This window comes from Pelobates fuscus, chromosome 6 (assembly GCF_036172605.1).
Source record: "Pelobates fuscus isolate aPelFus1 chromosome 6, aPelFus1.pri, whole genome shotgun sequence".
NCBI classification, from domain to species: domain Eukaryota; kingdom Metazoa; phylum Chordata; class Amphibia; order Anura; family Pelobatidae; genus Pelobates; species Pelobates fuscus.
Genome location: NC_086322.1, coordinates 271110017 through 271135350, shown reverse-complemented (window position 1 = coordinate 271135350; position 25334 = coordinate 271110017). Strand labels below are relative to the sequence as shown.

General features: G+C 42.3%; 1 protein-coding gene across 2 annotated transcripts in view; it reads left to right on the top strand.

Annotated features, from left to right (window-relative positions):
• Positions 1-25334, top strand: part of UNK (unk zinc finger) — a 66256-nt gene that overhangs the window by 5565 nt on the left and 35357 nt on the right. For both annotated transcript variants that reach the window (XM_063459119.1, XM_063459120.1), the window contains exons 2-6: positions 11565-11774; positions 16225-16401; positions 16859-16989; positions 22550-22685; positions 23938-24055. In XM_063459119.1, the coding sequence (XP_063315189.1) occupies positions 11565-11774; positions 16225-16401; positions 16859-16989; positions 22550-22685; positions 23938-24055 (772 nt within the window). The remainder of the gene's footprint in view (positions 1-11564; positions 11775-16224; positions 16402-16858; positions 16990-22549; positions 22686-23937; positions 24056-25334) is intronic.

Sequence of the window (25334 nt, the reverse complement as noted above, 5' to 3'; positions counted from 1 at the left end):
CGGGAGAGTCAAGCAGGTAAGTCCGCTAGGTCGCAGGGACTTCCCCCGGGTTCACATATGGCTGTATGTAGCTTTGTAGGGCAACGGCAACTGGCTGGGAGTACCATATCAGGCAGATTGTGCGAGTCGAAACAGGAGCTCAGACGATGTGCAGCCAGCCGCCATGATGCCCAGGCCCCGCCCCCTTGTGTTTTTTTTTTTTTATATTTATTTATTTTTTTCTCCCATAGACACTCCCTCCCCTTCCTAAAATTGCATGGCCACTGTCATGGTGGCAACCACCGTGAGCAGTCTGGGAGATGTACAGTATCTCACAAAAGTGTGAACATCACTCACATTTTTGTAAATATTTATTTTATATCTTTTCATGTGACAACACTGAAGAAATGACACTCTGCTATAATGTAAAGTAGTAAGTGTACAACCTGTATAACAGTGTACATTTGCTTTCATTATATCACAGTTGGCAACAAAAGTGAGTAAACCCTTAAGTGGAAATGTCCAAATTGGGCCCAATTAGCCATTTTCCCTCTCTGGTGTCATGTGACTCATTAGTGTTACAAGGTCTCAGGTGTGAATGGGGAGCAGGTGTTACATTTGGTGTTATCACTTTCACACTCTCTCATACTGGTCACTGGAAGTTCAACATGGCACCTCATGGCAAAGAACTCTCTGAGGATCTGAAAAAAAGAATTGCTGCTCTACATAAAGATGGCATATGCTATAAGAAGATTGACAAGACCCTGAAACTGAGCTGCAGCACATTGGGCAAGACCATACAGCTGTTTCACAGGACAAGTTCCATTCGGAACAGGCCTCGCCATGGCCGATCAAAGAAGTGGAGTGCATGTGCTCAGCGTCCTATCTAGAGGTCGTCTTTGGGAAATGGAAGTGGTGTGTGGAACCTGGGACCAGGGGGTATGGAATCTGTTTTTTTTTTTTTTTTAATTCTTTATTTTTGTAGTGCACTTAAATAAGACAGGTAAGCTTGAGGTGCCCCAAAAGCAATCCTCAGGAAATTCCCACGCTTAACATGCGGGGTATACGATTAGCTGGCACAATTTTTATATTTTATCAAGCTGAGTTTAACGTTAAAGCATCAGTTGTAATGTGAGTATATCATGCAAACAGGTTTGGTTCATGCGTGGATTAGATTAGAGACAATATAAGTACTACAGGTAATGTAGTTCAGCGCTAGTGGCAACATTCAGCTAATACAGGTGTACCTGTGGACGTTAGTACTTGCGCTTTTTTTATGTTATAGGTTAATACACACAGATTGATACAGTGGTGAACAAGCTAGGTATATACATCTAACTCTAAATCATTTGTTATGACTAAATGACTTTGCTAATTGTTAGATAGATAGAAAACAAGCTTTAGTGTAGCTGAAGCTTTGCACATGTTTAATAAAACACGGAGTCACTGGAGCATGCAACTGGTCTATCTCCGGCTGCTTAATCCTATGCTTGCCGAATGCTGCTCAAGCAGAGAAGACAATTAGTAAAAAAGCAGAATAAACGTAATGATACCAAAAAAAAATATTGAAAAATGTAGTAGGCATATCAAACTTGCGTCCATTTAGTGTGAGTCACTTTAATACTGTAAAGTCTCTCTTTGGTCCGGTTTTCTTCTCTCTTTGTTTATCTTTTCGGAAGATCAATTCCCCCAGACTTCAGTGAGTTCCGTGGGGCCCCTTATGACCTCTTTGGTTTCTCGGTCGCGGAACACTGCTAACGGCGCGTTCTTGCTGGCTCACCCGATGCCTCTTTGGAGCTGTGCTGTTCCCTGCTGCGGGTGTCTGGGTTCCTTGCTCTGCGGTCTGGGTGTGCAGAGGAAAGAAGCGGCCATGGAGGTTACAGACTCGTCTGGCAAGCCTCCTGGGGTCCTGGCTGTAAGTTGCGCTGAGCGATGCTGTGGCCGTGTTGCGATTTTTGTCAGTGCAGGCTTGACGGTCTGCCATCCCCTTAGTCTGCCTGGGTGGGTTTTGCAACTTTTGGATCTTCGTTGGGTCATCGCTGTGCGGCGAGGCTGGCTGTGGTGTTGTGCAGTGGGAGTCCCCTTAGTTTGGCGGGGTTTGAGTTTAGGTGCGGCGTCGCTCCGTTTGGGCAGTGGTGGGCCAGACCCTTTCCCGTGAGTGTCCATTTTAATAGTGGGGTTAGTCCCCTTTGTCGCTGTGCCCATACGCTTCAGTCCCTGCAGCGTCCCGCCAGATGAGGATTTCGCTTGCTGGGGCCACAGTAGAGCCTGAAGCTTCTCCCAGGTCGCTCTGAATATGCGGTTGTACCGTAGCTTCGTGTCCCTCTCGATCGTGTGCTCGGCAGTGGAGCATGTGCCATCCGCCATTTTGTGGGCTCCGTCTGCGTTCCCCGGACTCCGTAGTCCCGACGCTCGGGCCTCGTGTGGCCGGTTGGGCAGGAGGGGTAGGACCGGGATATCCCCCGCCGGTCCAGAGGGGGGGGAACGAGGGCCCTGAGTTGGTCGCCCCTTAGTTTTCGGCTGCAGGAGAGCGGCCGCTGCTCCCGCCAAGCTAGTAGGCCTCACCGGTGTGAGCGGCGTGGGTCGGGTCGACCGTCACTTGTAATGTATCCTTTTGTTTGTCCCGATTTCCCCCATCGCTTGGTGGTCCCGGCATGGCTTCTAGGTGCCGTTTTGTAATAGTTATTTCGCTTTTTCAGTGGTTTGATGCAGGAGCTGTTAATGGCTGCTGCTGCTCAGCTCTGCGGTTCGGCCCCGCCCCCGGAATCTGTATTTTAGATGTTCTAGAGACACGTGGAATAATGTGTGAACATGAAATTAATACTAGAATATTTAAAGGAGAATATTGATAAAGCTTCATAGTGTTTCTCATTTTATGAGTCTACGGTCTTGAACAGTTTCTATCATTCTTGGCATGCTGTCATGAACGATGTGTAGTAGAATATTGCACCATTCTTTAAGAGGAACAGCCTCTGGCTCTGTTTGTGGTTTTTATTTATTTGTAATAAAAAAAGTATGAATATACTGTTCTACAGAACATCCTAGATAGGATGAATAATTTTGTTTTAGATCTGATGTCTGACCATACTCTCATAAAGCTATTTGACTTTATAGTAGAGGATTATTCCCTAAAGCAGGGGTATAGCCGTAATACTGGCACTACATCCATTTAAAAAAAAAAAAAAAAAAAAAAATGGCATATGGTCTGTGGCAGTGTTTTCTAACCCTTTTAGCACCAAGGCACACCTCATTGACAGAAAAGATTCCAAGGAAAGCTTAATAATTTAATTTCAAATGATCAGGTGTGAATTGCAATGCTGATACATTTTATATTTATATCTCTATCTATATCTGTTTTGAAGTCAGTGTTGTGTTCATGGAACATTTTGAAGTGGCTTGAGTCAGCGCAGTTAAAAACCACTGGTCGAGACTAGTGTGAATAAGTGGAAACTGGTTTAAGGTGAACCTGAATAAAATCGTGGTGTTTATAATGTGGGAAAATCACAACCCAATAATGGAAGATACAGGTAGAAAAATTTACTAATCTGAAATATGGTTGATTCCATTTTAAATAATTGTAGATTATGCTAACGTAGTGTACCTATAATCTTAATTTTAATAATGACAGGAGGCGAGTATTTTGCATAACTTTCTTTACTTTATGCCTCCAGCAGCACAAGTCAATCAGAAAAACTTTAAACCAATCAGTAACCAGCATCACATCTATATAAAGCCCTGACAGTCACATGATTTCCTCTTTCTTTGATGCGAAAACAGTCCATTATAACGTCAGGGAATTCAAATAACAGTCCTGAGTAACGTGTAGAACATAACTTGTAACGAGGCTTGAAACCTTCCAGCTTTATCTTGCTCTTTATCTTTATGATGGTTACTCTGAAAAGAACAGAAATACGTGAAAGGTGATGGAACCCAACTGATGTCCACATTAAATCCAGTATTATATGTATCTATATTTATATTACGTTAATATACTAAACATTAACCAACCGTAGAATACTTAATAATCGCCACGGCTGAAACACCCGTCAACCAAATAAGCATCCCATAAAATATACTGAAATATCCAAAATCTTATAATTAGACTGAAGATGACAACCAGAAAATAGAATTTCCCAGAGTATAGGGAGGGAAACAGGGAGGGAAAATACTCGCCTCCTGTCATTATTAAAATTAAGATTATAGGTACACTACGTTAGCATAATCTACAATTTTATCACATGACAGGAGGCTTCGTATTTTGCATTTTTAAAGCTGTGGTATGAGTGAAAAGGATGCGTGTGTGGTTGACGAAAATATACGGAAGTTGTCTCGCCGCGTCCGATTCGCCGCCCGTAAAAATTATAGAGGCCCCCCTGAAGGCCTGAGAAGCGGCCGTGCCTCGTACCGAATGAGTACCTAAAGCACGTCTCCACTCCCGTTAACGATAACCACCAGTGAACCCATCCAGACAGAGTGTTCATGGAAACTGGCTTGTATGGTTGTTATAAATCCCGCAGATGTCTTACTGTGTCAATCTAAGTGATGTCGGGATCTCCATATAACCAAACACCGCTATAACTGCACAAAGACTGGGAGACCGCCGGGAACCGGGTAAAATGCGGACGCGAAAGGGATTAGTTCTACGAAACATCGTAGAGGTCCTCCCTTCTGGTGATACCGAAAAACCATTTACGTCGACCTCCAGAGTATCTGATACCCGACGAAAAAAATCTAACGTAACGTGATTATGACTGACGGTTGACGGAGGGATAGGTTCGTGTTATCAGACTAGTTCCGAAAACCCCAATCAAAGTCTCACAACAGTGATACTTTAACTCATGGTTCTGGACCGTATGTTACCCCGTGGAAAAACGACCTATGAAAAGGTTCTTGATCGACCGGAGTGTCGTGAATCGTACTATGCGCTGTCGAACTAACGGAGCGGAACCCGTTAATGGAGCGGTCGGATCGTGCCGATCGGCCCGACGTGAAAATTATGAGCAAGATTCAACATCGAGGTAGATAGGGGTAGTAAAAAAGACCGTAGTCCCTTTCCATACCCCAGTGACTTCCAAGTGTTCCATGTGGATAAGTTATTTCGGGGAATACCTGTTGTCCATGAGTCCCATGACTCTAGTTGGTTGCGATAGTCCCTTGACATACCAGTCTCCCTTGAAGGACACCCATTCACCAACTCTAGCCGCCCCTGCATTAACAATCGATGATGATGTTCTCCCTTTTGATCTGCCCGAAGGTAAGTTAGAACTGAAGAAGCAGAGGATGATCCCAATTAAAGACAAATCATTCTAGGTGTCACGCTTAGCTCCTTTACCTCTGTAATGAGTGCTATCGAAGTCCTTGCCATTCTGATCCCAATTTCATAGGTGTGCCCGGATCTCAGGCAGCGAGCTTTCAGTCGATGTCTGGCCTGTCCGTGAAGTGGTCATGGGAAATAGTCAAGGTACTATGGAGCCTTTCCGCCATATCCGTCGCATTTCCTTACGAAAAATCGCTATCGCTGATGTGGAAAAAGTGCAATCCGTCCAAGGTGGAATCTATTCCGAAGTAGAGGTACGTAGTTACTCGGAGCTGGAGTCGAACCGACTCCGCTCTGTTCATTATGAATCCCAACAATTCCAGAAACTGTAACAATAAATCTCGTTTGTATACGCAGTTAGGAATTGGGCTTGCAAAGGTCAGCAAGTTGACTAGGTATGCTACAGCGGATACCCTTTGCTCCTCAGTGCGTCCTGACCAGCTTCCAAAACTTCTTGAGGTACTATGTGAGCCAATAGGTAAGTGTCCTTTCAAATCTTACCTTGCAAAACCCTTTGGAGGAGCAGGTCTCCTAACAGGTGTATACCTTCCTTCTTGAGATGTCAGTACGTCCCAAAGCCACTGGGTTGGCCTATGTTGATGACTAGGTGAGAGTCTCCTGTCTTCTTCTTTACTACTTTTACGTGGACCTCGGTCTGATCGGGGCATAGATATCCCTGTAGTGACACCGAGCTCCCTGTTGAGGACTATCTTGTACGTTCCTAGATGACATGGCCATTCCATCCTGAGCTTGTTTCGTACTTCTTTTCCCCGAAGCCGGAGGTTGGCAAGGTGTGCCCGGTGCGTCGGCAAACCCCTTTCGGGTGATCCTGGGTGTCTGGTGGTGCGCGAGTCAACCAAGGTTTTCCAGTGTGCCAAAGGAAACTTTTCTTGCCAGGCGGATTCTGTCACTTTCCCTCTACCGATAAAGACTCTCCCTTCTCTTATGATTTCCAGAGAAGGGGGGGGGATGGAGTCCTCGTCCCCTGATGATGGAGTCTGAGATGTTCAATGTGTAGGATGTTCTGAGAGACGGTTCCGCTAAGTCGTGGTTTTCTCTTTCCCCATTGGGGAAGTCGCGTTGGGCCATTCCCATGGTGCTTAGGTGGTAGGATGCCCGACTTGTTAGTCAGCCCCCTGGAGAGGGCTTCTTCACTTGGAAATTGTTCGGTGAATTGAGGGAAATCCGACCTGTTGGTTCACACCCTTTCGGTTTGTGGAGTCAGGATCGTATAACAGTACGCTTATTGTCACTCAGTGTGCCTCTGTGTATAACCGGGGTCACCCAGCATTTTGATTAATTGGTACCACTTTCGCAGGATCTGGGCAGTTGTCTGAGCATGAGGACACTCTCCGTAGGAACGGGACGTACCCGGGTATGTATAATCCAATGGTTCATCCTTATATGTCCTAGAATTGTGGAGTTTGGCGTTATAGTGGGTTCTCCTTCTCGGTTAAGGGAAGGGCGTACGGGTCCTCCAATTGAAACATGGAGGTGTCGGCACACATGCCTGTAGTGTGCCCTGGTCTTGTTGGGACCCTCTTCCGGTCTGTGGGGTACCGAGACAGGTGTCAGGTATGGTAATACACTTATAGTCACTAGTGGGTCTCCACCTACAGCTGGGGTTCACCCAGAACTGTTTCCATCAATACCACTTAGAGATTTCCTGGAGTGGCCTGAGGAGGGGGTCGCCCTCAATAAGACCGGGATGAACGGTCAGAAATGTCGGGACGTAAGCCCGTATGGGGGTACGGTAGTCTCCAAATTATCCAATGGGTCACCCTTATTGGATATAGTACTGTGGAGCTTTGGCAGCACCGTGAGCTCTCCTTCTTGGTGCTGTCGACATACCTGTATCCATTGTGTAACAGATCGTACTCCGTGGTTATCAGCCCGTCCAAGGGCGTGGGGATTAGACCTCAATATCTATATGTCCCTAGCCATTCCGGGTCTAGGCTGGGTTCTCTGACTTCCTGAGGTATGTCTTACCAGTCCTCCTCCTCCGAGGGCGAGTCCTCTGCCCTCCATTCGTCTATGATTTCTAAGGACAGTGGAGATAATGGTTCCTCATCCCCTGATGGGGGTCTTGTGGAGTGTCTGACACAAAGGTAGTATGATTCTTCCCGTCTGTGGGGAGACAGAGTATACGTCAGTGCGTATGTAGCTACACAGTGGCTTCCACATACAACTGGGGGACACCCAGGTATCATGTAATCAGTACCACTAGGAATTTGACTAGTGGTCTGAAGAGGGGTCACCCTCTTATCGACCGGGGTGAACGGTCTTAAATGTTGGGCCGGAGCCCGGTAATGGTCGGGACGGAGCCCGGTAATGGTCGGGACGGAGCCCGGTAATGGTCGGGACGGAGCCCGGTAATGGTCGGGACGGAGCCCGGTAATGGTCGGGACGGAGCCCGGTAATGGTCGGGACGGGGCCCGGTAATGGTCGGGACGTAAGCCCAGTAATGGGAGGTATCGAAGACCTCAGTACGCTTTCACCCTTGTGTATGGAATTTTGTGGAAATTTTGCCATTGTGGATTGTGCGTACTTCGTTATAAGCCCTAGATTGGGCGTGGTGGTCACCCTTTGTAAAACAAAATTGTCATTTCGGATAATGCCAGATTTTTTTGTTGTTTGTTTGTTTGTAATGATTTCTGGGTAGTTCTTCAGTGGTTTATACCAATCCTCATTGCCTTCTGTGAGTGTTCACCCAATTGGGCAGTGCAGCCTGATGGGAGTTGTTCCTGGTTTGGTGCAATATAATCCCAATGGTAAGTTACCTGCAGTGGCCCTTTAGCACAGAGTTGCAGGGGTTAACTGCAGTGAGAAGTGTGCTTAGCTTGATGGGAGTTGTTCCTGGTTTGGTGCAATACAATTCTAATGGTAAGTTATCTGCAGTGGCCCTTTAGCACAGAGTTGCAGGGGTTAACTGCAGTTAGAAGTGTGTTAAGCCTGATGGGAGTTGTTCCTGGCTTGGTGTAATACAATCCCAATGGTAAGTTACCTGCAGTGGCCATTTAGCACAGAGTTGCAGGGGTTAACTGCAGTGAGAAGTGTGCTTAGTCTGATGGGAGTTGTTCCTGGCTTGGTGTAATACAATCCCAATGGTAAGTTACCTGCAGTGGCCATTTAGCACAGAGTTGCAGGGGTTAACTGCAGTGAGAAGTGTGCTTAGCCTGATGGGAGTTGTTCCTGGTTTGGTGCAATACAATCCTAATGGTAAGTTATCTGCAGTGGCCCTTTAGCACAGAGTTGCAGGGGTTAACTGCAGTGATAAGTGTGTTAAGCCTGATGTGGGGAGTGTGTTTAGTTTTTACACCTATATTATGTGGCAAAACTTTATTTCCGACAATGTCCAGCATTTTGACACTTCACCTTTAAAACTAGGTGAGGTGTCCTGTGGGTAGGACCAATTTATTCAGGTAACTCTTAATGGCACATAAAACATTTATAGAAGCAGAAAAAACTATGTGCCAGTTCGTGGGAATCACGAACTGGCGAAACTAAGATGGCCGCCGAGGATCTCGCGGTATCGCGAGATCCAAGATGGCCGCCGTTCGCGCGCAAAATTGCCGCGCAGTCCGCGATCGCGGCCCGCGATTGCGGTCCGACGGTATCGGTCGGTGCCCCCTCGCGCCCCCCTACCCACCCCTCGGTACCCTGGGACTCTTGGAGAAGCCTGGTGGTCCCGCGCGATCGCGGTAAAATGCCGCGAATCGCGAGGGACAAACAGGCAAGCAGGCAGACAGCAACAGATCCCAGCAGGGGAAAAAACAGTGGGGAAAAAAACACCTTACAGTCCAGGGAGAAGGATGGGTACAGCAGAGAGAAGTAGAGGAGGCAGATGAAAGAGGGGGCCCCCAGACAGGGGGGAAATTAAAAGGTACAATGCCAAAAGCAATTTAAAGAGACCACAAAATAAATTTGCATTATATATATAAAACAGTTGAGAGCTTAATACTCTGACCTGTGCCTTGGCTGGAAGCAGCAAAGAAAGAGGAAATCATGTGACTGTCAGGGCTTTATATAGATGTGATGCTGGTTACTGATTGGTTTAAAGTTTTTCTGATTGACTTGTGCTGCTGGAGGCATAAAGTAAAGAAAGTTATGCAAAATACGAAGCCTCCTGTCATGTGATAAAATTCAGAGCATGGACAGATACATGGTGTGATGCTTGATCGCAAGTTCCCTCCGGAAAACCAGTATTTCAAGAATATATGTTTTTATGAAATACTCATTTTGACTGTGTTGGCATTTAACTGAAATTTCATCCCACTCAAGAGATCTACTGAGACAAAGGGATTACTTTGTATCTATATTTTCCAGTGCCTGACTCTTCTAGACACTGGGTAGAGCCTCCACCATCTAGCGGTGTCCATTTCCCCCCAGCGATAGTTGCAGAGAATTCTCTTTATCCTCTATACGCCTCAATGCTGAACTCTCACTGATGTGCGAGAGTACAACCGTGATATCGGCTCAGGGCGCTTAAGAGCCAGGAGCTAAAGAGGGCCTGCAAAAAAAGCACAGAAAATTATACACCAAACAACTAAGAAACAAAACTAGCATATAAGTAGGGTGTGAATAAAAGAGAGATCTCCTGAAAATATGAGGTTAATACAATCTTAAACAACAACAAATGGAATCTGTCCAGATATCTGGGAAGAAAATAAAATTGACATAGTGTAATATCGTCAAGTGTGACTCAACCTGCAAATTATGAATTGCACTCACAAGAATCTGGATGATTTAAAGTCCATCATGTAGGTATCAATATATAGGAAGAATCTGTGTCACATCAGTCGTGGTATTTTCCAGCTTGTGATAGCAACAGAAAGCAAAAATAGTGCAGATGGTAGATATAAAATATACAATTTTATTTCGGTTGCACTTATAAGATTAAGGTAAAAAAAAAAACACAGCATATCTCCGCATACAGCGGATCTGGATGGTGTAGGTAAAACCAGAAGCCGGCCGTGATAAGAGTAAAAGAATGGAGTCCCAGGACAAAAACCAACCTGAAGTCCCTTTTGCATATATCTAATGTGTTCGTCTTGATAGACTTCTTGAGGGAAGTATGTTCCCTGACCTTTGTTTAAATAGTGATGGTAATCATCAAATGTTAGAGGACCTGCCCAAAGAAGATGGTGGTCCCGCAAGGGACAGATTCAGGCAAGTAGAACTTACATTTCCCTGCCCTCCCAATCAGCCACCGAACTACCAGCATACCCACTGTCTGGAGTATTTGCAAAGTGCCACTTTAAGGAGGAACTTTCCCTTCTCTTAAAGGGACAGTTCCTCATTGTCTCATTATTGGAGTGGGTAGTGCAGTGAGGGTAACTTTAAAAAAAATGTGTGTGTGTGTGTGTGTATATATATATATAATATATAATAATTTTTTTTTGATATAAACACAATACCTAGAGAATATAGTATTTTCTTCTATCATTTAATTTACAACCAGAAATATGTTACCTAACGTAAAGTCAACCAGTTGCCTGACCGGATTATAATAGAAGCACATTAAATACCAACCTAGATAGTTGCATTAGATGGGGAAAAATATCGTCAGCCGGTGGAAGCAATAGTGACAGCTGTGACATCTGGCTTGCAGCTTTACTACTTACGAACACTCAGGCTAAAATTATCCTGAGAATTCATATAGTAACTTATGCTTTAAAAGCTGGGGTGTGTATTGAAAATATATGACAAACTATATATCTAGAAAAGCAGATGGCGCTTGAGTATTGTTTAGTACATAAACCAGCATACTGTACTGGAATGATGCTTGGAGTGTTCCTCTAAGGGTCATGACTCTCTTGTTAAATCTTTCCATTGAACTTCCTTCAAAGAAGCAGACGTTGGAGCACCAATCTAATCTTCGTAAACACTTGGTGCCCTCCTGGTTTAAATGATTAAAACCACCATGTCTGAGAATCCGAACACTGTGTAACTGAAGTAATTTGGGTGAGGTGACCAGTATATTAACGTTAGAATATCTTATTAAAGAAAATAAATACAATACATTTAAGTGTTTTAACCCAAAATAGGTTTCTTAAGTTTGAGGGGTTTTGCATAGCCAGAGCCCACCTTGCAAGTTAATTTAAACTGACGATGCCACATGAGCACACAACTTTGGAGTTTATTACTGACTGAAAAGTGTCATGGGGCAATAACCATTGCATCAGAGGAAGATTATTTTTTTCTCTAAGGAAGTCACGGGGAATTCTTATTTTCCTTATTTAATATAGTTTTCTTTATATCCTTGCAGGTATTTGAAAGAGTTCAGGACTGAGCAGTGCCCCCTCTTCGTACAGCACAAGTGTACCCAACATCGTCCCTATACTTGTTTCCACTGGCATTTTGTCAACCAGCGTCGGCGAAGGTCGGTGAGAAGGAGAGATGGGACTTTTAACTATAGCCCAGATATCTATTGTACAAAGTATGATGAGACGTCAGGACTCTGCCCAGAAGGAGATGAGTGAGTAATTTGTTTGTTTCCCAGCTTCATTACGGGAAGGCACTGGTCTATCAATTGAAAGACAGAATTCGAATGATTCATATATGTATGTAATAGTGATATAAAATTTCATAATGTACTGGTTGCATCTGCTTGAAATGTTTGGTTTTATTAATGCAAGCTTCTACAAATATATCACCTGCTTTGAATGATTTTACAGAAGAAACAATAATCAGTTTGTATTATTTAAAATAAAAAAACTTAAATGTATTATGTAATTCTTCATAATGCACATGCTGGTAAATATTTTCAGTACATCTCTTGACTTGTTCTTGCTCTGTGGGGACAGATTAAAGAAGAGTCACTGAAAAGAGGTATCTCCACCTGTTTGTGCAATTCCAAAATTATTCACAAAGGGACTGTAAAGCACGTAACGTTTTATTTGCAATGATGGCAAATAATGATGACCAAAGTTGTTAGAGAATATAGTGCTAACTCTAGGACAGCATACACCGGTAGTTGGAATAGCATTAAAAACCCAATGAAAGGAATAGCAAACGCAAGAGACAGGAAACTGCTTGTGACTAGTCGTAATTAAAGGTCTGTAGATTATACAGGATGTAACTTTTACATAATGGAAGAGTCCAAAAATATGGTGTATTTTGCCTTATTATAATTGTCCAGAATAGGTCCGTATGAGTTTGTCACCGCAAATTGTCTCAGTTGTCTATCAGTCTTCAATATGTACGCATATGGAACAAAAACACTGAGTAGGCCTCTCATAGTGTAGTATTTCTTAATGAGTGTATTAATTAAAAGAAATAGAAATTCACTCACAAAGCAAGTTACCATTTAGCTCAAGACCAACACTGTGTAGCAATATATTCCTTGCTTAGGAACTAGCAGGTCTATGTGTGTGTGTTAAACACAATGTAACTCCAAGTCAGTCACAATTCTGTGAAATCAAACTGTCCACTTAGGAAGCAATACTGAGTGACAATCAATTTCACATGCTATTGTGCAAATGGGATAGACAACAGGTGGAAATTATAGGCAATTGGCAAGACACCCCCAATAAAGGAGTGGTTCTGCAGGTGGTGACCACAGACCACTTCTCAGTTCCTATGCTTCCAGGCTGATGTTTTGGTCACTTTTGAATGCTAGCAGTGCTTTCACTCTAGTGGTAGCATGAGACAGTCTACAACCCACACAAGTGGCTCAGGTAGTGCAGCTCATCCAGGATGGCACATCAATGCGAGCTGTGGCAAGAAGGCTTGCTGTGTCTGTCAGCGTAGTGTCCAGAGCATGGAGGCGCTACCAGGAGACAGGCCAGTACATCAGGAGACGTGGAGGCGGCCGTAGGAGGGCAACAACCCAGCAGCAGGATCGCTACCTCCGCCTTTGTGCAAGGAGGAACAGGAGGAGCACTGCCAGAGCCCTGCAAAATGACCTTCAGCAGACCACAGATGTGCATGTGTCTGTTCAAACTGTCAGAAACAGACTCTATGAGGGCCTGACGTCCACAGGTGGGGGTTGTGCTTACAGCCCAACACCGTGCAGGACGTCTGGCATTTGCCAGAGAACACCAAGATTGGAAAATTCGCCACTGGCGCCCTGTGCTCTTCACAGATGAAAGCAGGTTCACACTGACTCCATATGACAGACGTGACCGTCTGGAGACGCCGTGGAGAACGTTCTGCTGCATGCAACATCCTCCAACATGACTGGTTTGGCAGTGGGTCAGTAATGGTGTGGGGTGTCATTTTTTGGGGGGGCCGCACAGCCCTCATGTACTCGCCAGAGGTAGCCTGACTGCCATTAGTTACTGAGATGAGATCCTCAGACCCCTTGTTAGACTGTATGCTGGTGCGGTTGGCCCTGGGTTCCTCCTAATGCTAGACCTCATGTGGCTGGAGTGTGTCAACTGTTCCTGCGAGACGAAGGGGTGGGGGGTGGGCAGGGGGAGGTTGTGTGCAGGTGTCTGTGCCTATAGGGGCAGGGTGACCTTCTCGGGCAGTGTCAACATAGAGTGAAAACCGTATAAACAGCACAAGTAAAAGAAAACACAAAGCTATCAATCATGCTGCAGACTGTATGGTCGTCTTGGGTAGCTACTCACCTGTCAGGAGGCAGGCTGTCAGGAGGCAGTCAAGTAATGGCAGCTGTGTAGGCATCTAGTGTGGTCCCTCTGGGTTTGAATGTTAGCCGGGTTCCAGGTGTGCGGTGGCATTCGCGCGTGGTAGTACTTTTGGCCAGAGTCTAGTAGGAGGCCCAATGTTGGCAAAAGCCCCTTGGAGATCCTGTATGGGGTGCGTCGTTTCGCCGTAATGCATGAATAGTGTGCAAGGCATCCTCCATCTGTATGTGACGTTGTTGTAACGGAGAACGGCTGCAGCGATCTCCGCCGCGCCATTTTAGGGCCTATGGCATCCTAAGCCTGTCGGCAGTGGTCGCTGCTATCCATCCCCATACTTTGCTTATCCTGTCTAGGTTTCTTTGTTTTCACCCCATACAGTTAAGAGCAGCTTCAGGTGTGATTTATGCACTTTGGGAGCGTGAGTAATACTGCTATCAGGGTTATAACTCGCTTGTTGGCCCGGAGTTCCCACAACATGCGGCCGACTTGTTCAGGTGCTTGGCTCCGCCTCCAGTGGATCCGTTTTTGTGTGTAGATCATGTCTCTGCAGTCTCATTGCTCAGTTGAATTGAATCAAGAGTTGAATTCGGCATTTAGATTATTTGGCTGTAGATTTTTCAAATTCTAAACCCAATTCATCTCAGTATTGCCTAAAATCTACACACCCCCTCAATGGTTTATTTAAATGAAAAACAATTTTATTTTATTTTTTTAAATGTATTTATGAATCCCATATATAAACATTTTAAAGTCACTATTGGAAAGTGAGGTGTGTGTGGTTTTTTTTTTTTGTTTTTTTTTTTTTTTTTTTTAATTAAAAAAAATAAATAAAAAATTCATAGCCTTTTGTGTTATTTCTACAGTGTTCGTTAATTCTAGTTTGCATGCATCTGGTGTTAATCCCCAAATATTGTAAGCTACAAGGTTATTCCAGCATGTATGTCATATTTTTGGAATTGCATGTAATAAAACCATTATTTTTAATGTTTTTATTTTAATTTTCTTTTAAAAGTAATGTTATTTTGAGAACTGTATATAGTTTTACAGACAATGCAATTTTTGCACCTAGAAATACTTAAATTTTTTTTTTTGGGGGGGGGGGGGGGATCGTCAAGTAAGGGCCTCCTCTGAATATTATACTGTACATGATTTGTTGGGAATGATTTATTTTAGCATGTCCTCTTACATGCCAATGTTTAATAAAATGAAAAAAATATATATATTTGTTTAAAGGACCGCTTTAGGCACCCAGACCACTTCAGCTTAATGAAGTGGTCTGGGTGCCTGGTCCATCTAGGATTAACCCTCTCTGCTGTAAACATAGCAGTTTCAGGGAAACTGCTATGTTTACACTGATGGTTAATCCAGCCTCTAGTGGCTGTCTCATTGACAGCCGCTAGAGGCTCTACCGCGCTTCTCACTGTGATTTTTCAGTGAGAAGACGCCAGCGTCCATAGGAAAGCATTGAGAATGCTTTCCTGTGGACTAGCTGAATGCGCTTGCGCATTCAGCCGGTGACTGGGAAAGAAGGAGGAGAGTCCCCAGTGCCGAGGGAGCCCGACTATAGTGGTCCTTTAAATATAGGATTATTGGGAGGCCCTGGATATTTGTATTTTGCTTTTATTAGAAAGAAGGTTGTTTCTGTCTGGGTCTTCTATGTATATAATGTCGTCAATTTATATTTTATGGATTCGTATTTTATTTTCCTTTTCTAAAAATTTCTCTTTAGAGCAGATGGCTTGTTTTTTTTATACTCCAGTGGTTTGGAACAATTTCCTCCTGAGTTGTAAAAATGGGCTCTTTGGTAGTCCATTGAGCCAAGGACTCAATGGACTACCATTGAGCCAAGGGGCATATTGGCAGCTCATTTGGTAAATTAATGCATTTGCATGTACTATTTTTAAAAATGTAATTTATATATTTTTTTATTTTGTGCGGGTATGTATTTAATCTTTTTGTATAGATATCTGAGAGTGTGGCAAATTCATTTTTGTTTACTAAATGTAAAGGTTATGCCAATACCGCGATCATTTTTAATTTAAGTGCTTTAAGAAATGTACAAGTTCTGAACCTTTCCAGATTAGGAAAAGGTGATCTATATAGTGGAAGGTGAACAGGTTCTTATTCAAAAGATGCTCACCCCCCCCAAATGGCAGTGGAATCCCAATCTTCCATAAAAAGGTTGGCATAACTAGGTGCGAACCTGGTCCCCATTGCAATACCTTGCTTTTTGTTGGTAGTTGGCGTCTGAATACCAAAAATAGTGATACTATAATACTTTTGAGTAATTGTTTTTACTGCTAAGTTATGCCACATATTTCGTGTTTTATCCAGATGCCCTTTTCTACACCGGACTACAGGAGACACAGAAAGAAGGTATCATCTGCGCTACTACAAGACCGGTATTTGTATCCATGAAACTGATTCAAAGGGTCACTGTACGAAAAATGGGCAGCATTGCGCATTTGCTCATGGTCCTCATGATCTGCGATCTCCTGTTTATGATATAAGGTACCATATATACTTGTGTGATTTACGTATTGGTTGTTTATTTTTTAATTTTTATAAAAGGTCTTTGTCTAACTGTAATTTTTTGTTAAAATGCCTTTTCATCACACTTTTATTTTTATTTTTTTAAAGTCATGTAGCTGGATTAGCTATATGCCATGTAAGCAGATTTTTAAACCATGTATGTCCATGATTGTTTCTGTAGAAACCAAAAGTGAAAAAGGAACTGCTATGTGAAATAAGACCACCATGTATCATCACCTTTACTTTTTCACTTTTGGCTTCTTATGTTTTATTTAAGTGTTCACATGAGGGCACACAAAATGGGTCCATGAATATATTTTATTATATTACACTTTGCTTTTACTTTTTTTGTTTTGATAGTCATTCACTTCGTTCTCTGCATTGGTTGTTTGTGTATTGTGTTTATATGCTTTCTAACCATTCCTTCCTCTTATAGGGAGTTGCAAGCAATGGAGGCCTTACAGAATGGACAGCCAGCATTAGATGGGGGAATAGAAGGGCAGACGGCTGTTGCTGCCAGCCATGCCATGATCGAGAAGATTCTGGGAGAGGAGCCACGCTGGCAGGGTGAGAATCTCTGTAAGGTGGTGCTTATTTCAGAAATTGTTTTTATTTGTGAGCAAACAAACTTTAAAAGTGAATTAGAAAAATATGAGGACAAGTTATGTATCAGTTATTTTAAAGAGGCACTCCAGACCCGAAATCATTTCAGGTTGTGTAAAGAGTAAATCCTCCTGTGTTTTTGTAAAATGTGTAAAAAAAAAAAAAGTGCAGATTTCGATAGAAAGCATTACTTTTTTTTTTTTTTTTTTTTTTTTATAAATTAACCTTGTTACACCCCCCTGGCTGTCAATTGGACAACCTTTTTGTAACTTCCTTGTTGATTTTGGAGCTAAATGTAAATTGTTGCTTGAGCTGCATTGGAAAGTCTGTGATTGGACAGCCACAGAAAGTCTGGGCAGGGTTAAAAGGGGAGGACTTGCAAAGGCTACCGACAAGAGATTTTCATCTTTTTGCAAGCTTGTTTTATTTATATAACACATAATTACCATATAAGCAGAGTTTTTCTGCACTTTTTTTGTGCTGAAAAAGCCCTCCTCGGCTTATACTCGAGTCAAGGTCTGTATTATGGCAACTTACATTGCCATAATGCAGACCAGGACCGCCAGGCTCATTACAAGCCCGGCGGTCCTGTTGGGGACCGAGAGCAAGCTCTTTCTTACCTGTGCAGCAGCTCCGTTCATATCAGTGTAAATCTCGCGAGACCCGCGCCTGCCAGAGCGTTGCCACGGGTTACCATGGCAACGCTCCGCGGCATGCAGACCACAAGATTTACACTGTGATATGAACAGAGCTGCTGCACAGGTAAGAAACAGCTTGCTCCCGGTCCCCCTACTGTACAGTCCATCCACTGGACCACCAGGGAATGACAGCCCCCCTCCCTGGCCAGGGAGGGGGGGGCTATGCCATAAATGTATGCTACAATATGCTAAAGCAATAACACCAAACATATTTTGGGCCTTAAAACATGGCACTGATTTGTTCCTCACAATGTGTGACAAATATGCAAAGATTTTTTTTTTGGTTTTGTCCCTTGTATAGAACATAAAGGGTTTCGGTTTTTATGCCTTTAGCATATTTGAATAGAATATAAAATATTTTTGGTTTCATTTGTTTCATATATTTCTAGAATTTCCAAAATATGTTTGGTGTTATTGCTTTAGCATATTGTAGCATACATTTATGCCATAGCCCCCCCCTCCTGGCCAGGTATCAAGCATGGAGGGGGGACAAAAAAAGTCAAAAAAGGAAATGACAAAATAATAAAAATATTAACATAAAATAATATTAAAATAAAAAAATGCCCTCCCCCACCCAGTTTACACACACTCTGCATCATATACACACTCTGCATCATATATATATATACACACACACACACACACACACTCTGCATCATATACACACACTCTGCATCATACACACACACACTCTGCATCATACACACACACACTCTGCATCATACACACACACACTCTGCATCATACACACACACACTCTGCATCATATACACACACACACTCTGCATCATATACACACACACACTCTGCATCATATACACACACACACTCTGTATATGATGCAGAGTGTGTGTGTGTGTATATGATGCAGAGTATATACACACACACACACTCTCTGCATCATATACACACACACACACACACACACACACACACACACTCTGCATCATATACACACACACACACACACACTCTGCATCATATACACACACACACACACACACACTCTGCATCATATACACACACACACACTCTGCATCATATACACACACACTCTGCATCATATACACACACTCTGCATAATATACACACACACACTCTGCATCTAATATGCACACACACTCTGCATAATATACACACACACACTCTGCATCATATACACACACACTCTGCATCATATACACACACACACTGCATCATATACACACACACACACACTCTGCATCATATACACACACACACACACACACTGCATCATATACACACACACTCTGCATCATATACACACACACACACTCTGCATCATATACACACACACACACTCTGCATCATATACACACACACACACTCTGCATCATATACACACACACACACACACTCTGCATCATATACACACACACACACACTCTGCATCATATACACACACACACACACTCTGCATCATATACACACACACACACACTCTGCATCATATACACACACACACACACTCTGCATCATATACACACACACACACACTCTGCATCATATACACACACACACACTCTGCATCATATACACACACACACACTCTGCATCATATACACACACACACACTCTGCATCATATACACACACACACACACTCTGCATCATATACACACACACACACACTCTGCATCATATGCACACACACACTCTGCATCATATACACACACGCACACACACACTCTGCATCATATACACGCACACACACACTCTGCATCATATACACGCACACACACACTCTGCGTCATATACACACACACTCTGCGTCATATACACACACTCTGCGTCATATACACACACACTCTGCGTCATATACACACACACTCTGCGTCATATACACACACACTCTGCGTCATATACACACACACTCTGCGTCATATACACACACACTCTGCGTCATATACACACACTCTGCGTCATATACACACACTCTGCGTCATATACACACACTCTGCATCATATACACACACTCTGCATCATATACACACACACACTCTGTATATGATGCAGAGTGTGTGTGTGTGTATATGATGCAGAGTATATACACACACACACACTCTCTGCATCATATACACACACACACACACACACACACACACACACTCTGCATCATATACACACACACACACACACACTCTGCATCATATACACACACACACACACACACTCTGCATCATATACACACACACACTCTGCATCATATACACACACACTCTGCATCATATACACACACACTCTGCATCATATACACACACTCTGCATAATATACACACACACACTCTGCATCTAATATGCACACACACTCTGCATAATATACACACACACACTCTGCATCATATACACACACACTCTGCATCATATACACACACACACTGCATCATATACACACACACACACACTCTGCATCATATACACACACACACACACACACTGCATCATATACACACACACTCTGCATCATATACACACACACACACTCTGCATCATATACACACACACACACACTCTGCATCATATACACACACACACTCTGCATCATATACACACACACACACACACTCTGCATCATATACACACACACACACACACTCTGCATCATATACACACACACACACACTCTGCATCATATACACACACACACACTCTGCATCATATACACACACACACTCTGCATCATATACACACACACACACTCTGCATCATATACACACACACACTCTGCATCATATACACACACACACACTCTGCATCATATACACACACACACACTCTGCATCATATACACACACACACACTCTGCATCATATACACACACACACACACACTCTGCATCATATACACACACACACACACTCTGCATCATATACACACACACACACACTCTGCATCATACACACACACACACACTCTGCATCATATGCACACACACACTCTGCATCATATACACACACGCACACACACACTCTGCATCATATACACGCACACACACACTCTGCATCATATACACGCACACACACACTCTGCGTCATATACACACACACTCTGCGTCATATACACACACACTCTGCGTCATATACACACACACTCTGCGTCATATACACACACACTCTGCGTCATATACACACACACTCTGCGTCATATACACACACACTCTGCGTCATATACACACACACTCTGCGTCATATACACACACTCTGCGTCATATACACACACTCTGCGTCATATACACACACTCTGCATCATATACACACACTCTGCATCATATACACACACACACACTCTGCATCATATACACACACACACACTCTGCATCATATACACACACACACACTCTGCATCATATACACACACACACTCTGCATCATATACACACACTCTGCATCATATACACACACTCTGCATCATATACACACACACACACTCTGCATCATATACACACACTCTGCATCATATACACACACTCTGCATCATATACACACACTCTGCATCATATACACACACTCTGCATCATATACACACACTCTGCATCATATACACACACTCTGCATCATATACACACACTCTGCATCATATACACACACACACACACACACACACACACACTGCATCATATACACACACACACACACTGCATCATATACACACACACACACACTCTGCATCATATACATACACACACACACACACACACACACTCTGCATCATATACACACACACACACACACACACTCTGCATCATATACACACACACACACACACACACTCTGCATCATATACACACACACACACACTCTGCATCATATACACACACACACACACTCTGCATCATATACACACGCACACTCTGCATCATATACACGCGCACACTCTGCATCATATATACGCGCACACTCTGCGTCATATATACGCGCACACTCTGCGTCATATATACGCGCACACTCTGCGTCATATATACGCGCACACTCTGCGTCATATATACGCGCACACTCTGCGTCATATATACGCGCACACTCTGCGTCATATATACGCGCACACTCTGCGTCATATATACGCGCACACTCTGCGTCATATATACGCGCACACTCTGCGTCATATATACGCGCACACTCTGCGTCATATATACGCGCACACTCTGCGTCATATATACGCGCACACTCTGCGTCATATATACGCGCACACTCTGCGTCATATATACGCGCACACTCTGCGTCATATACACACTGTTTGTGTATATGATGCAGAGTGTGTTTGTGTATATGATGCAAACACACACACTGTGTATATGATGCAGAGTGTGTTTGTGTATATGATGCAAACACACACACTCTGCATCATATACACAAACACACACTCTACATTCGTTTTATACACACATTGTAAATATTCAATTAATGTAATTTTATTGGGATCTAATTTTATTTATAAACTTACCAGTAGCTGCTGCATTTCCCACCCTAGGCTTATACTCGAGTCAATAAGTTTTCCAATTTTTTTTGTGGTAAAATTAGGGGCCTCTGCTTATATTCGGGTCGGCTTATACTCTAGTATTTACGGTAAATGCATTAATGTTTTTATTTGGGCTATATCTAGTAAACAGTTGTATTTTTGTTTTCTAATTTTTTATTTTGGGAAGGGGAGTAGCAGTAGAGTGTTCCTTTAAATTCCCACACTTAAGAAGAAAGACTGCCTGTTTTCAATTAAGAAGCTAATTTTTGCAATTTACCTCTCTTTGTGAGATTAGGTCTCTAATATCTAAAATTTATACTTATCGCTCTACAACCTTTGTTGTCTTGTTGACAGATACCACCTATGTTCTTGGACATTACAAGACTGAACAATGTAAAAAACCTCCCCGATTGTGTCGGCAAGGTTATGCCTGCCCTTACTACCACAACAGCAAGGACCGTAGAAGGAGCCCACGCCAAAACAAATACAGGTACATAAGAGGCTAAAAACTGTCCTTATGCTCTACATTAAGTAGGGCACTGTCTGTAGCTCATAATGTAGAGAGCAATGGTAACATACATGTGACTTGTATGAATTTTAAAGCCATCTCAAGTATATCAAATAATGAAGTTTGAAATCTTAAAGGGACACCCAATACATTATAACTTTTAATTATTGCATAAGAAAGGGTGTGGTGGTGTTGACTAGTGAAACAAGTCAAATTGATTAAAATTGATTAATTGATTGAAATTGATTAATGTTTATAATAGTGTATAAATGCCTGCTGACAAGGCTATATTTAATCCAGATGGTCTGTTCAGTACAGACTTTATGGATAGGAATAAGATATCCCTTTTTTTTTCTTTAACATCAATACATTTGAAATGGCTGGGAAAATAGATTGTATAATTGCTGCTGATCAGTATGGTAGAGAAAAACAATTTAAATTCTGCGCTACTGAAAGTTACTACTTATGTGACCTATAGGATAGTAGATCGACTCTAATTGGTATCCAGGAGTGATAGAGGATATATATCATATAAATCGTAAAATTGTTAAAAAAAAATACTTAAAAGTCAATGCGTGTAAAAAAAAAGTCAATATTTGCAAGAAATCACTGTATAAAAGTCCACAATTTTGCAGTTTATATAGTCCTTATTTCACACAAATGTAAAATCACTATAATTGTTTTCCAGATCAAAATAAAAATTCTATACTATATAAAAAAAAAGACCCTGGATAAAAGTCCACAAAAGTGTTGCAATCATTGTGGACTTTTATCCAGTGTTTTGTTTTGTATTTTTTTTTTTTTTTTTTTATAGTATAGAATTTTTATTTTGACGTGGAAAACAATTATAGTGATTTTACATTTATGTGAAATGAGGACTATATAAACGGCAAAATTTTGGACTTTTATACAGTGATTTCTTGCAAATATTGACTTTTGACTTTTAAGTATTTTTTTTTTTTTTTTTAACCAATTTTACGTTTTATATGATATATATCCTCTATCACTCCTGGATACCTATTAGAGTCGATCTAATATCCTATCCTATTTGGCGGGAACCCTATTATCTCCAGTCAGAGTGATATCTATCTCTATCCACATTACCTACTCCAAACTTGTGAGATTTTTAATCTCAACAATACCCCTATGTTTTAAGTATTTATTAACTAACTCTTTTTTTTTTTTTTCTCCCCCTGCTATTATTTCTGTAATCTTTTATATCCTTATTTTGCAGGTCTTCCCCATGTCCCAGCGTAAAACATGGAGATGAATGGGGGGATCCCAGTAAGTGTGAAAGTGGAGATTCTTGTCAGTACTGTCACACACGCACAGAACAGCAGTTCCATCCAGAGGTAGGAGGACGACCCAATCTATTTCACTTCCTTTACTCTTTGTGCAAGATGCTGCATGTAAATGTCCGTGTCACAGGCCTAACCCCGTATTTGACCTTGAGTCCGTGACAGTGATTTTCTTCAGAGTTCATGTAGGTCTAGAATTCCCAATATTCTCTCTGGACAGTAAGCGAAATACGCGTCCAATTTACAATTTATCTTGTGTGTAAACAATCTATCACTTTTGTATTGCTTCCTGGGCATAGTCGGCTATCTTTCCACATCCCTATGTATTTTTAAACAAATTGAGGTTTTTAGTTATCTCCAATGGCCATGAGAGGGTATGCCCACCTGCCACGTCAAGGCAGACTTCATAGGTGGGTCCTAACTCTAACCATACACCTTGCCTTCTTGAGCTTCTGGCAAAGATATCTCTGAGACAGAAAGGGGTGTTTTTTTTTATATACATGCTTATTAACCCTTAATAGGGAACACATGGGATGGGCAGCAGCATTGTAACATAGCTGTGTGATACAAAAGTAAATACAAAGAAACAAGTCCTGCGCTCAAACTCTTATTACTCCTGGGCGGCAGCAACGACCATAGTACACATCAGCCCAAATACATATAGTAAAAACCAAAGAAAAAAAAGTTACCTGCGCTCTTTCCACATCCCTATGTATTTTCAAATGTATCACACAGCTAGGTTACAATGCTGCAGCCCATCCCATGTGTTCCCTATTAAGGGTTAATAAGTAGGTAGGGATGCATATAAATAACCCTTTCTGTCTCATTAGAGATATCTTTGCCAGAAGCTCAAGGAAGCAAGGTAAAGGGTCAGAGAAGGACCCACCTAAGAGGTCTGCCCTGACGTGGCAGGTGGGCATACCCTCTCATGGCCATTGGAGGTAACTAAAAACCTCCATTTGTTTAAAAATACATAGGGATGTGGAAAGAGCGCAGGTAACTTTTTTTTTTTTCTTTGGTTTTTACTATATGTATTTGTGCTGATGTGTACTATGGTCGTTGCTGCCACCCAGGAGTAATGGGAGTTTGAGTGCAGGTCTTGTTTCTTTGTATTTATAGTCCGCTATCTGTCTGAAAGTAGATTGATCGTACTGAGAGTCAAACCGCATTAATAAAAAAAAAAAAAGAAAAAAAATTCCCTTCACCACAGTGATAATTTAATGTTAGTCGGAATTCTCTGAAAACATTTGCCTTGTTCCATCTTCAAACAAAAAAACGCTTTGGTTATTTTTTATGTATAATTGACTGTATCCAAATTTTTATGTGTAATTCT